This window comes from Leptopilina heterotoma, unplaced genomic scaffold (genome assembly GCF_015476425.1).
Source record: "Leptopilina heterotoma isolate Lh14 unplaced genomic scaffold, ASM1547642v1 Lhet_42, whole genome shotgun sequence".
Taxonomy (NCBI): domain Eukaryota; kingdom Metazoa; phylum Arthropoda; class Insecta; order Hymenoptera; family Figitidae; genus Leptopilina; species Leptopilina heterotoma.
Genome location: NW_025111078.1, coordinates 2,177,723 through 2,190,529, shown reverse-complemented (window position 1 = coordinate 2,190,529; position 12,807 = coordinate 2,177,723). Strand labels below are relative to the sequence as shown.

General features: G+C 24.8%; 4 protein-coding genes across 4 annotated transcripts; 2 read left to right on the top strand and 2 right to left on the bottom strand.

The window, feature by feature from the left end:
- The first annotated feature begins 436 nt into the window (after positions 1-436).
- LOC122506596 (intraflagellar transport protein 22 homolog) lies at positions 437-1,439 on the top strand. The gene is made up of 4 exons (XM_043618876.1): positions 437-552; positions 678-844; positions 997-1,193; positions 1,262-1,439. The coding sequence occupies exons 1-4, from the start codon at positions 514-516 to the stop codon at positions 1,423-1,425; spliced, it is 567 nt and encodes a 188-aa protein (XP_043474811.1). The 5' UTR covers positions 437-513; the 3' UTR covers positions 1,426-1,439.
- An 89-nt stretch (positions 1,440-1,528) lies between these two features.
- Positions 1,529-5,842, bottom strand: LOC122506595 (bifunctional coenzyme A synthase). Its single transcript, XM_043618875.1, has 6 exons — positions 5,450-5,842; positions 4,612-5,259; positions 3,595-3,938; positions 3,261-3,515; positions 3,012-3,194; positions 1,529-1,992 (listed from the first exon to the last, which is right to left on the bottom strand). Exons 2-6 carry the CDS (start codon positions 5,231-5,233, stop codon positions 1,789-1,791), a joined length of 1,608 nt encoding a protein of 535 aa, XP_043474810.1. The 5' UTR covers positions 5,234-5,259; positions 5,450-5,842; the 3' UTR covers positions 1,529-1,788.
- A 235-nt stretch (positions 5,843-6,077) lies between these two features.
- On the top strand, positions 6,078-10,237 carry LOC122506594 (polypeptide N-acetylgalactosaminyltransferase 1-like). Its single transcript, XM_043618874.1, has 9 exons — positions 6,078-6,474; positions 6,758-6,946; positions 7,040-7,206; positions 7,330-7,504; positions 7,770-8,100; positions 8,188-8,373; positions 8,457-8,708; positions 8,841-8,987; positions 9,793-10,237. Exons 1-9 carry the CDS (start codon positions 6,272-6,274, stop codon positions 9,940-9,942), a joined length of 1,800 nt encoding a protein of 599 aa, XP_043474809.1. The 5' UTR covers positions 6,078-6,271; the 3' UTR covers positions 9,943-10,237.
- Positions 10,238-11,450: 1,213 nt separating this feature from the next.
- Positions 11,451-12,780, bottom strand: LOC122506593 (60S ribosome subunit biogenesis protein NIP7 homolog). The gene is made up of 4 exons (XM_043618873.1): positions 12,622-12,780; positions 12,100-12,325; positions 11,844-11,984; positions 11,451-11,668 (listed from the first exon to the last, which is right to left on the bottom strand). Exons 1-4 carry the CDS (start codon positions 12,675-12,677, stop codon positions 11,549-11,551), a joined length of 543 nt encoding a protein of 180 aa, XP_043474808.1. The 5' UTR covers positions 12,678-12,780; the 3' UTR covers positions 11,451-11,548.
- Between the last annotated feature and the right edge of the window lie 27 nt (positions 12,781-12,807).

Here is a 12,807-nt window from a genome sequence, read left to right as displayed (position 1 = left end):
TTTTAATTCAATTATTTTCATAAATATTAGAATTTTTCACAGCAATTCAATTATTTTCAAATAGTTTAATAAAATTGTTCGCAAGAAATCAATTATTTTAAATACAATTTTAATTAAATTTTATTGAAATAATTCAATTATTCTTTTAGATTTTAATAAAATTCTTCCCAAGAATTCAATTATTTACATAAATAAATAATTCTTCGTTAGAATTTAATTAATTTCATGAATAAAAAAAATTTCTCAGGAATTGAATTATTTAAATTAGAATTTACATAAAATTAGTCGAAAGAAATGAATTTATAGTTTTTAGAAATTGATATTAAAAAAAATATTTATAATAATTAGTTAGAAATTAAAATTGTTATCATTTCAACTGAAAATAAAAAATTAAGATCAATTTTTACTGCGTGAAATAAAAATTCAATAGTTCTGAAATGTTTTTAATTTCGTATTTTATTGCCATGACAACTTGAAGGCAAACAAAAAAAAACAGCTGACAAAGTGGAAACAATGAAAGTATTGAAGTTACTCGTCCTGGGTCCAATTGGAGTAAGTTTCTATTTTATTGTTAATTTTATTTTTCTTTACTTATTTAGATAAAAAATAATCTAAATCTATTTTAACCTGAATCAAATATAATATAAAATCTGTATAGAAATTAAATTTTTTTTTAGTCTGGTAAAAGTACAATATCAAATTTTCTTGCGGATGCGTCGGAAATTTTTGACTACCATCCAACGCAAGGTGTAAGAATTTTGGAATTTGAAATTAAAGACATTAATTTTAACAGTAAATCTGTAAAATCTGATGTCGAATTATGGGACTGCAGTGGCGATCTTAAGTAAATAGAAAATTAATTGATATTCTATACCATTTAAATAAAAATAATTTCTACTTTTTCTCCAAACGTAATATTGAGTTATTAGTTAAAATTAAAATTTTAAATAATATTAATCATCAAAAATGTTCATTTTTCTAATAAATAAATTTTAGATTCAAAAATTGTTGGCCAGCATTTCGAAGAAGTGCCCAAGGCATATTATTCGTTCACGGACCGAAATCAAAAGAAAAGTTAGAAGATTTAGAAGAATTTTACGAATATTTCGTTAATAAATCAAAATTAGGACCGAAAAATTGTCTCCTTTTGTATTATGATCCAGAGGGAAAATCCGAGATGCCGAAAAATTTATGTAAGTACATTATTTTCTTTTGTATTTTTAAAAATTGTTAACTTCATACGTTTAATTTTTTTTCATAGCGCCAAATTTCGCCAAAATGTCAGCAATCAATTGCAATTTAGAAGAAGAGGAGAATAAATTAAAAAAAGACTTTCAAGCATTTTTGAGTGCACTCCTGACGAAATTAAAAGAGACAACAGATCAGGAAGAAATAAATATGGTGAACAGTATTCTTACACAATAGAAAATAGCTATAAATATTTAAATTATTAAAAATGATTATTTAAATTATTAAAAATGATTATTTAAATTATTAAAAATTATTATTTAAATTAGTTTTAAGTAAATTCAATTTTAAGAAGTTTTATTATTTACATTATTGTACACAAATTGGAAGAAATTACACCTTTTTTTGTAAATTTAAAAAATAAATGGCTTGATATTTGAAACAAACGGAAATATTTTATGCTTGTTTTACTAAAAAGTAACTTTACGTAAAAAGTTTCTAAAAATTTCCATCAAAATAGTTTAAATGTAAAAGAATTAATGAATATTGTTCTTTTAGTCTTGAATTTATCTTCCTCGTGGGAATTTCTGTTTTTATTCACTAGCTATCAGGAATTTTTTTAAGATGATTCATTAATTCGTTCCATGCTTTTTGAACTTGTTTTTGTGTTACCTCGTGACTCCACAGTGTTGAAACGACGACATTCGCCTCATTTATTTGTTGAACATTACTCGGTTGAACGGTTATTCTTTGTTTTGCTTCTTCTTCGCTCAATGAATTTCGTTCCATAACACGCTTCACGGCCTTTGGAAAAATAATTCGACAATTTTAATTTACATAATTTAATTCAGCGAAAAGTCAGGGATTTTTATTAAAAGTACTTGGAAATTTCAATTATCTTTATAAATAATAAAATTCTTCTCCAAAATTGAATTATTTTCGAAAAATTTTTAAAAATTCTTGAAAAATATTTCAATTCAATTATTTTCAAAAATTTCCCTCATTTCAATTATTTTTTATTAAATTTTCTAAAAGAATTTAATTAAAAATTTCACAGGAATTCAATTACATGACAATTTTTTTTTATAAATTTCTTCGCACCAATTCAATTATTTTTAATTTTTTAACGAAGTTTCTCGAAAATATATTCGAATATATTCAGAGAATTTGAAAAAAATAGTTCTGACAAATTCAATTATTTGCAAAAAAATTTAAATAAAAATCTTAAAAAAAATTCTATTATTTAAAAAAATTTTGACAAAATTCTTTACAAGAAATCCTTTTTAAAAATATCATTATTTTCAAAATTTTTAATAAAATTCCTTCAAAAAATTCAACTATTTTCAAAAATTCAGATAAAATTCTTCGAAACAATTCAATTTTTTTAAGAATTGTAAAATCCTCCGCAAGAATACAATTATTTTCGTATAAATAAGAAAAATCTTCGCAAGAATTAAAATATATCCATATAAATAATTAAATTCTTCAAAGGAATTCAATTATTTTCATAAATAATAAAATGTTTCGGAGGAATTCAATTATTTTCAATACAATTTTAATAAAATTCCTCGAAAGAATATTAATATTTTTAAAAATATTATTTAAATTCAATTATTTTCAAGAGTTTTAATAAAAATTCAATTATTCTTAACAATTCTGATATAAAATTCTTCGAAACAGTTCAATTATTTTTATAACTTGTAAAATTCTTGTCAAGAATTCAATTATTTTGGTAAATAATAAAATTCTACTGAGAATTTCAATTCTTTTTAATGCAAATGATTTAGAAAAAAAAGAAGAAAAGTTTTTCAATATTTGTTTACCTCTTCCTCGGGTATTATGCAGGTCCAAATTTCGTGACAATAATTTTGCCAATTTGCTTGTATCAGAACTGCCGCTTCCATGACAATTATATCAACTCCTTTCTCGTGAAGGGAATTTATTTGACTTTTCGCTTCCTTCAAAATAGCCGGCCATACAAGTTTATTTAGTTTGTACAATTGCTCCTTTAAAAATTGAGATCAAATTAGTAACATTTTGTCTAGAAAATTTCCTAATTTGCATTTACATACCTTATTGTTAAAAACAATATTTCCCAAAGCTTTTCGATCGATGAATTGTTCAGAATTGAGAATTTTCGTGCCAAAGCTTTCCACTATCAATTTGTAACATTCTTTTCCCGGTTCATAAAGATCGTGAGCAATTTTATCACAATTCACATGTCCGGCGCCTAATTTTTCTAATTTCTCCGCAATTGACGATTTTCCACTGGCAATCCCTCCGGTCAATCCAATTATATATGGTCTCAGTATTTTGTCCTTTAAATTCTGTTCAGAAAAAAAATCAAATTTAACACGTAGCACAAATTAAATTAAATTAACAATTAAAGTTTCAAATTAAACTTACAGGTTGACGGAGTCTCGTTCCCAATAATCGTATTCTTTCATTACTGGAACTAATTTTTGGATCTTCATTTTCATCGCTTTGCTCATCGGACATTAATTTAACCACGTGAATATCCAATTTTGAAAGATTCCTCTCTCGGCGGAGTTGATTTACTTTTTCACCACCGCGAACAGTTTCCTCGCTCACCACAAGTAGATTTAGTTTTGGATCGTCTTTTGTCGGACCATAAATGTCCGATATTGGCACTAGATTGTAATTTAAACTCGAATCAACGTCTTCTAGAAAATCTTTCAACGCCATTATTCTCTGCTCGCATGGTTCAATCAATTCCCAAAGAATTTTGCCTAGAAAATATACGAAAATGCTCAATTTTTTTTTTTTAAATCAGGGTTGCCACAAAAATTAAATTTTATTTTTCTCTGATTTCTAGACAAAATTTTAATTTTTTTCCCGACCCTAAAGAATATTTTGATTCACTCTAAAAATTATTAGATGCTCAAAAAAATTATTATGTTAGATTTATTTACGAATTTCCAGAATTGCAAAATTATTCAAAAACACCAATAACTTTATTTTTGAATAAATAAAACTTCTCAAAATTATTTTCAACATTTCAATTCAATTATTATTTTATACAATTTTTACATAAAATTCTTCTTTACGTCAATTACTTTCAATAATTTTTGATAAAGTTCTTTTAAGAGTTTTCAAATTCATTTCTTTACCATTCAATTTTACGTGAAATTTCGATTATTCGGGAATAATTCTATCAACAAATTTTTAAATAATTGAATTCTTTCGATGAATTTTCATCAAATTTTTAAGTAATAATTAACTTTTTTCGAGGAATTCAATTAAAATTGTTTTAAAAATAATTTAATTTTTATAAAGATTTTACTATTTAAAAAAATAATTGACATTTGCTAGTTTTTCAATAAAATACTTGATTAAATGATTGTGTCAACTTTGAAAATTGAATGAAGAAAAAGTAATTAAATAAAAAATAGAGATACAAACTTTTCAGCATATTCTCATCGGTCACGCCAACAGTTAATCTCTCACTGCAATATAAAATAGCTTCGCTCAATAAAATTTTATGACCATTATGTAAACGATCGAATGTGCCACCAAGTATGACATTTTTGTAAAATTTCTCATCACAATTTTTCATTTCTCGACCATTATTGTCATCATCATTCTCCGATGTTGATGACGACGATCTATCTTGACCATTCTCGTCAATTGTGATAAAATTACAACCCATTGATGTATTTGAGAGATAATCCTGAATAAATGTGTCCGCCTCCTTTTTATTGTGTGCCTCATCGAAAATGACAAGTTCCACGGGACGTTTTGTGTGTATTATGGAAATATTGGAATTTTTTAAATTCGACAACAAAACACGTACATCTAAACGTGACGATATTGATGAGGCGAATTCATAAATATTTGCCAATGTTTGAGCATAACAATGACCCCTCCATTTTTGCGTTGACAATAAATTTGTACCGGAAATAAAAATATTCCTCTCGGGAAAATATTGTATGTAGAGTGTTTTTAAAACATGTTTCTTTATAACGGGTAATAATTTTTTTGCCCTCACTGGACTTGTCAGCACGAGTAATCCAGTGTTTACCATTTTCTTTCCCTTTTTTTAGTTTGTTCCTGAAAAATTTATAATTTTAAAAAATAACTTTATTGAAAAACAAATATAATAGAAAATTTGCTTTCAAAAAAATAATTCTAAAACAAAAATTATTATTAAAATATTAAATAGTTAAAAATAATAAATAATAAAAACATTCATTTTTTAATTATACGAAATAAGTAAAAAAAAAAAGACGAAAACACTTACCGAAAAAAATTTTCATTGGCTTTTGGTTAAAAAGCAAATATTTTGTTCTTTCACTTTATTAAATTGATCATTTTGAGAAATCAATGACTCGCAAAATTTTTTGCGAATGTATATATATATATAATTGTTCGCGAATAATTATTGATGACGATATAGACGATAACAACCTTTTTTATCACAATGATTTTCTTTACTTGCGTTTTGAGGTTATGTTGCAATATTTTCTTATTGTTGTCGTTGCCTCTGTTGTCTCTTCAACTACAGTGCAAAATAATTAATCATAAAATAATAATTGTAAACCAAAAACAAAAAAGTAATTATTGCTATTAACTTTTTTTCGAAAATTTAAATTTTCGGATCTTTTTTGGCTTCTTGAATTTTTATAAAATACGCAAAAATACTTTTAGAATCCTTTCAAATTATCGAAAAATCGTATGTAATTTTTTTTATCGCGCATGTAAATTAAATAATATTTTTTTTTTATTTACAAACTTCAAACTATTTTTAAAAATTGAATAAATTGACAAGATTGACAATTGTCAACAACTTGTCCATAATTGTTATTAAAATTCAGGGTGGGGCAGGTATAATTTTGTAAATAAGGATCCGAGAGGTTGTGATACCTCCTTTAAATATAACCTCACTTTTTGCCCACGTCAACAACTTTTACTTTATGAATTTAAATATATACGATTTTTATACTCCAATTCGCAATTTTTTTTATTGAAAATTTGCAATTTTATTATTATAACCGCTATACGTGTATATAAATAAGTAGGAACAGTGGCTCGGTAATACTTGGACAATGCAAAATTTTCGAAAATGTTTTTATTTCGGAGCAAACTTTTTATAAAGTACACAATTTGTATACTTTATGTGATTGTAATTTTATTAATTGCTCAACGCATTTTTAGAGTAAGTGATGACAATTATATTAATGCTATAAGTAATGAGAAGGCAGATGTTTCCTATATTAATGGAAAATTTATTGACGTTGAAAGTAAAACAAATGAGGAATATCGCAGGTAAGGGAAAAAAATTCTATTCTCTTCTCTTTTATAAATAAACAATAGCCAATGTTACGAGCGGAACGTGATATTTAATTTATTATTCTTATGCAAATTACAAAATTTTTTATCTTCAAATATAAAGTTTTTAAATAATTTCGTAATCAAAAATTTTTAAAATTCATTTATTAAGTACAAAATTCACTTATTAGTGCTCATTTTCAAAAAATTTTTGTAACTAAACTTATTTCTAAATCGACAGTACTTTTTATTGAATTTAATTTTCGTTTTTGAATTTCAGATACGAATCGTGGATATTGAATTACGAACGTAATGTTGTACCAGGAATGGGAGAATATGGAGAACCTTCTTTTTTATACGGGGACGAAAAGGTTAAAGGAGATTTAGCGCTTAAGAAAAAAGCATTAAATACTGTTCTTTCTGATAGAATTTCCTTGAAACGAAAATTAGCGGATCCACGAAATCCATTGTAAGAAATTTTCACTATTTCTGTAATTTTCTTCCCCGTTTACTTGCTACATTTATGAATTAAAATCCAATCGTTTCCGACAATTAATTACAGATGCAAAAATGTGACTTATGAAACTTCATTACCAAGTGCCAGTATAGTAATTATTTTTTATAATGAACCATGGAGTGTCCTTTTGAGAACTGTTCACAGTGTCCTTAGAAAATCCCCACCAAAATTATTGAAAGAAATTATTCTTGTTGATGATTGCAGCGATGAAGGTTTGAAAAGAAAATTATTTCTTCGCTAATTAAAGTGATTTAAATTATTTCTTCGCTAATTAAAGTGATTTAAATTATTTAATTTAATTAAAGTGTGTATTTTAAAGAAATTTATGTTTTTAGAGGGACTACAAAAAAGACTGAGTTATTATATAGCGACGAGATTTCCAAAGAAAGTGAAAATTATTCGATTAGAGGAAAGAATGGGTTTGATTCGAGCACGATTAAAAGGAGCGGAAATTGCAACAGGAGATGTTTTAATATTTTTGGACGCTCATTGTGAAGTGACAATTGAGTGGTGCGTCTTTCAAAATTTTATTTTCAACTAAAAACTGAGTAGAAAAATTTTCTATTTTTCTATATAATTTATATAATTTTCCTTTTTAAATGTTGAATTGTTTTAATGTTTTTAAAAATAATTATATTCTTTCGAGAAATTTGATTAAAATAGTATTGAAAATAATTGAATTGCTCTAAAAAAATTGCTAGTAGAATTATAAATTAAAAATGTTATCGGTTATAATTTTCAAAGTTTAATCTCTGTTTTTTATTTCTTTCTCCAGGCTCGAACCGTTACTGCAACGAATTAAGAAGAAGAGCAATGCAGTACTAACGCCTATAATCGATAACATATCGGAAGAAACTTTAGAGTATTTACACGATAACGATCCTTCATTTTTCCAAGTCGGAGGTTTCACCTGGTCCGGGCATTTTTCATGGATCGATATTCAAGACAAGGATGTGAAATCTCGTTCGTCGCCAATTTCGCCAACAAATTCGCCAACAATGGCCGGTGGACTGTTCGCCATTAATCGTAAATATTTCTGGAATATTGGAAGTTACGACGATCAAATGGATGGCTGGGGTGGTGAAAATTTAGAAATGTCCTTCAGGGTAGAGAACAATTTAATTATTTAATTATATTAATTTATTGAATTATTTCAATTATATTAATTTATTTAATTTAATTATTAATTTCAGGTATGGCAATGTGGAGGAACACTCGAGACAATTCCCTGCTCCCGAGTTGGACACATTTTTCGAAATTTTCATCCATACAAATTTCCAAAAAATAAAGATACTCATGGAATTAATACCGCGAGACTTGTTCACGTTTGGATGGACGATTATAAACGTTTATTTTATTTATATCGCGAGGAATTTAAGGTAAAAAGAACCAAAATTTGATTTATACAATTAACAATCATTTGAATTTTCGTCATTCTTGGTTTGTCTTTTTTTAAAAATAGGATAATTTGTCAGCCATTGGAAATATTAAGGAACGAATGAAATTACGTAGAAGACTCAAGTGTAAAGATTTCAAATGGTATCTCGATAATGTTTATCCGGAAAAGTCAATTCCAGATGAAAATGTTATTGCCTATGGAAGATTGAAAGTTAAAAGTAGAAATTTGTGCCTGGATAATTTACAACGTGAAAATGATGATAATTCTTATAATCTAGGAATGTATGGATGCCATGCTAAAATTTATCCCAGTCAGGTAGTTGGAATTACTTTTTTTATTAACAGTTTATTATTTATTTTTTTATTATCTTTACTTTATTAACGTTCTTTTCTTGCAATGTTTATATTTTTCTGGTTCTATTAACATTTATTATTTGTTTAAATAAAGCTTTTCTCGTTGAATAACGATGGGGAATTAAAGCAAGATGAAATTTGCGCTTCGGTCAATGAGGATTTCATGAGAAATAAAACTTCAAAAATAATAATGAAACGTTGCTCAAAAAGTGAAGGCAGTAGTGACTGGATGCTATCGGAGGTATTATCTTTTCTTTTTATTTTATAAAATCAGCAAATGAAAAAACATCAATTTTTGAATGACTACAGATTCAAACTTTAACAATTTAACAATTTTGATGAAATCCTTTTTAAAAATATTTATTTTCAAAATTTTTAATAAAATTTTCTTAAAAAATTCAATCATTTTCAAAAATTCAGATAAAATTATTCGAAACAATTCAATTATTTTTATGAATTGTAAAATCCTCGGCAAGAATTAAATTATTTTCAATACAATTTTAATAAAATTTCTCGAAAGAATACAATTATTTTTAAAAATATTATTTAAATTCAATTATTTTCAAGAGTTTTAATAAAAATTCAGTTATTTTCAATAATTCTGCTAAAATTCATTGAAACAATTCAATTATTTTTATAAATTAAAAAAAACTTCATTATTTTTAAGAATATTGAAATAAATTCTTCATTCTTCAAAGCAATTCAATTATTTTAAAGAATTTAAATAAAAATCTTATTTCAAGAATTAAATTATTTTCAATACAATTTTAATTTCATTTTCTCGAAAGAATGTAATTATTGTGAAAAAATGTTAATAAAATTCTTCGAAGAAATTCAATTATTTTCAGTACATTAATTTTAAAATTGAAAACATTTTAAAATGGAAAATTATTTGAAAAGTTGGGAAACAAAAAAGCAAACTACAAATAACTTCAAACTAGAACTGATTACTGGAATACAACGATTATTAATATAGAAGATTTATAATATAAAATAAAATTGTTTATTAAAATAAATATTAATAAATAAATGCGATTTTTTTTCAGGAAGGAAAAATTATTCACTTAGGAACTGGTCTTTGTCTCGACGCATCTGGCGTTCAAGCAGAACAAGATGTTTTTGCATCGGAATGCACCGATAAAAGGGACCAATTTTGGCAGTTTGATTTCTACGGTGACCATCCAATTCCTAGGTAATAAATAGAATCTATCTTCTTGTTGCTCAGGAATTCGTAACAAAAAAAAAGAGTCATTTTTTATGCCTCCCAAAATTGCTCTTGATAATTACTCAAATTTTTATATTCCATTAAATTAATTTTATTACATATTTTTTAAATTTAAACTAAATCTAAGAAATATCAAATATCTATGATAATTTTCGAAAAAAATTTATAATTCATTACTAATTTTAAAATTAGTAAAAATATCTTAGATATTTAAATAATATAAATATTCTCAGTATTTTAAATATATTTTCAAAACGAAAAAATAGTGACCTTTTAAAAATACTTTGAATTGAATAATTCTAATTCAATTAGAATTAAAAATAAAAAATTATGGAACTATTTAAAATACTTAGAATATTTCAAATGTTATTCCACTTCTTTTTATTTTTAAGATTTTTTTTATTGTACAAATTCTTAGTCAAACTATGGACTGATTAATTCAAATCAAAATTTTCTTTTATATGTAATATTTATGTTGTGTAAGTAGCAAGTGAATCGAACAAAAATTCTATTTCTAGTCTTCGATTAAAGCTTCCAGTTTTTTTTTTTTAATGGAAATTTTATAGTCTATTCTTTTTATCATTCATGACAAAAAAAAATGTGATGTCACGGAAATTGTCTTCCAATTTTTACAATTTTATAGAAACTTGTTAGGAAATAATTGAGAGAAAAAAAAATATCGAGTTAAGAAAATAAGGAAGAAATTATTGACTAATTTTTAAGAAAATTGTAAGAAAATGCTTTTTAAAATTTTTTTTTGTTAATTAATAATTATTGTAAAAAAAAGCATATCTTACATATTTGCTACTTGTTATTTATATACATTTGTTGAGGTGAATTTTTTTTATATTCAATTTACAAGCATTAAGTTTTTATATATTATTTATAATAATTTACGAAGAAACTTAAATATATTGTTAATATCTTATTTTTCGGAGATTAACCGAAAGTGTTAAGCAATTCAATGTGTAGTCTATTAAACATAGTCTTAAGATATTTTTATTTTCAATGCTCAATTTTTATATAAAGAAAAAAGTAATTTTATTTTTTATAATGAAAAAATTAGTAGACAAATTAGAGTAAATTTTCGAAAGGGTTAAATTTAAAAGCGTTTAGTTAAATTTTACCTATTATATTTGCCATTTAATTTATTCGTTTAAACCACGTTTTCCATTTGTACGATAATTTATTGTTAAAATAGAAAAAAATAGTTTTATTTAAAAGAATTGTTAGTTTTGAATAATAATTGAAATGTGTTAAATAAAAAATTGTCTGCTCATCTGTAGAAGAAGTTCCGTCCTTATTAATATAAATATTTGTTTTGTTATCTTTCTCACTTATTCTTTTGTTTTAAATAAAACAAAATACAATGAATTTTAAACTTAATTATTGTGTTTTTATTTAAAAAAAATCCCTCCTTTGATTAATCGTTTTCTTTGCAAATAAATTGTAAAAGTATTTTAATAAGAAAAATATTTCTACAGAGTGGAAACAAATTTCTTTTAATAAAAATTGTTAAATTTTATTTACATTAGTTAATTATTTAAGAAAATATAAAATAAAAATATGACGCGGAACTATAATAATGTGTCTTCTGATCTAATATATTCTCCAATGTCTGCTTGATGAAAGCAAACAGTTGACATTGGATCTGCATTTTTACAATCGGCTGTACTTTTCGCCACAACACCAAAACCCTAAAAGTAATTTAATTTATTTTTAATTTAATCATACTTTATTACTAATTATAATTTAATTTCAATTTGATTATAATTTACAATTACTATATTAATTTTTTTTAGATTTAAATTAATTAAAATTTTGTATTAAAATAAAAAGAAAAGCGTTTTTTTTAATTCTGTATTTACTTACAAGTGGTAAGTCGTGCATATTATAGATGACAACTCCTTGATATTTTTGTGTTCCCTCGGTTATTCTGCCTAATCCTGATTTATTTACATGATGGCCATATAAAAATTGTTGTTCGGCTGATGCTTTTAGCCAAACTTTGTACTGAAATTAGAAAACATTTTTTGAATATTTCAAGAAAAAGCGAGTATTTAATTTGAATGAAAAATATAAATGACAAAATTAAAATATACAGAGGAATATTAAATGAAAACTATACCTGAGCATAAGGCGCTAAATAATTAAGAGCTGTTATTTGTAATTTAAATTTTCCTGATTTTGTGAATTTTCCAAAACACGTTCCAACGCTCAATAAACGATCAGAACCCAAAGTCATTGCAATGGAAAAAATTTTCTCCGATGCATAATAAACACGATCCTTTTTCTCCCGAAAACAGTAAATTCCATCTGGACGATCAATCAAGTGCTTAACATTGTCCCCTATACTGAAAATTGTAATTGCTATTTTAATTTTTACTACGAGAGAACAAAATGTTTCAATTTTTCGGAAAATTCTGTTAAAATAGATTTTATAATTGTATAGTTTTTTATTACTAAAGTTAATAACTTTACTGTGTTGTATATACAATAATAAAAATAATCTTATTAAAACAACACTTGAAATTTAAGTATTTAAAGAAAAAATGACAATTTTCCAATAAAAACACGTGGTTTTTGTTTAAATACTAAAACCTAACCTAAAATAACAAATAATTGTAAAAGTTCAGTGTAAATTACTTACTATTTTGTTAATTTTTCGAATAGTAATTTTGTTCTTTCTTCAGACAAACGTTTCATTGTGTATTTGTTATTTATTTAAATAAATAGAAATTAATAAATAATGCGAGAAAATAAATTCAACTTGACTGTTTCCAGTCTGTCACAACATTGCGCACGCGTCACTTTATCGCCAGGGATGAGAAAGTAA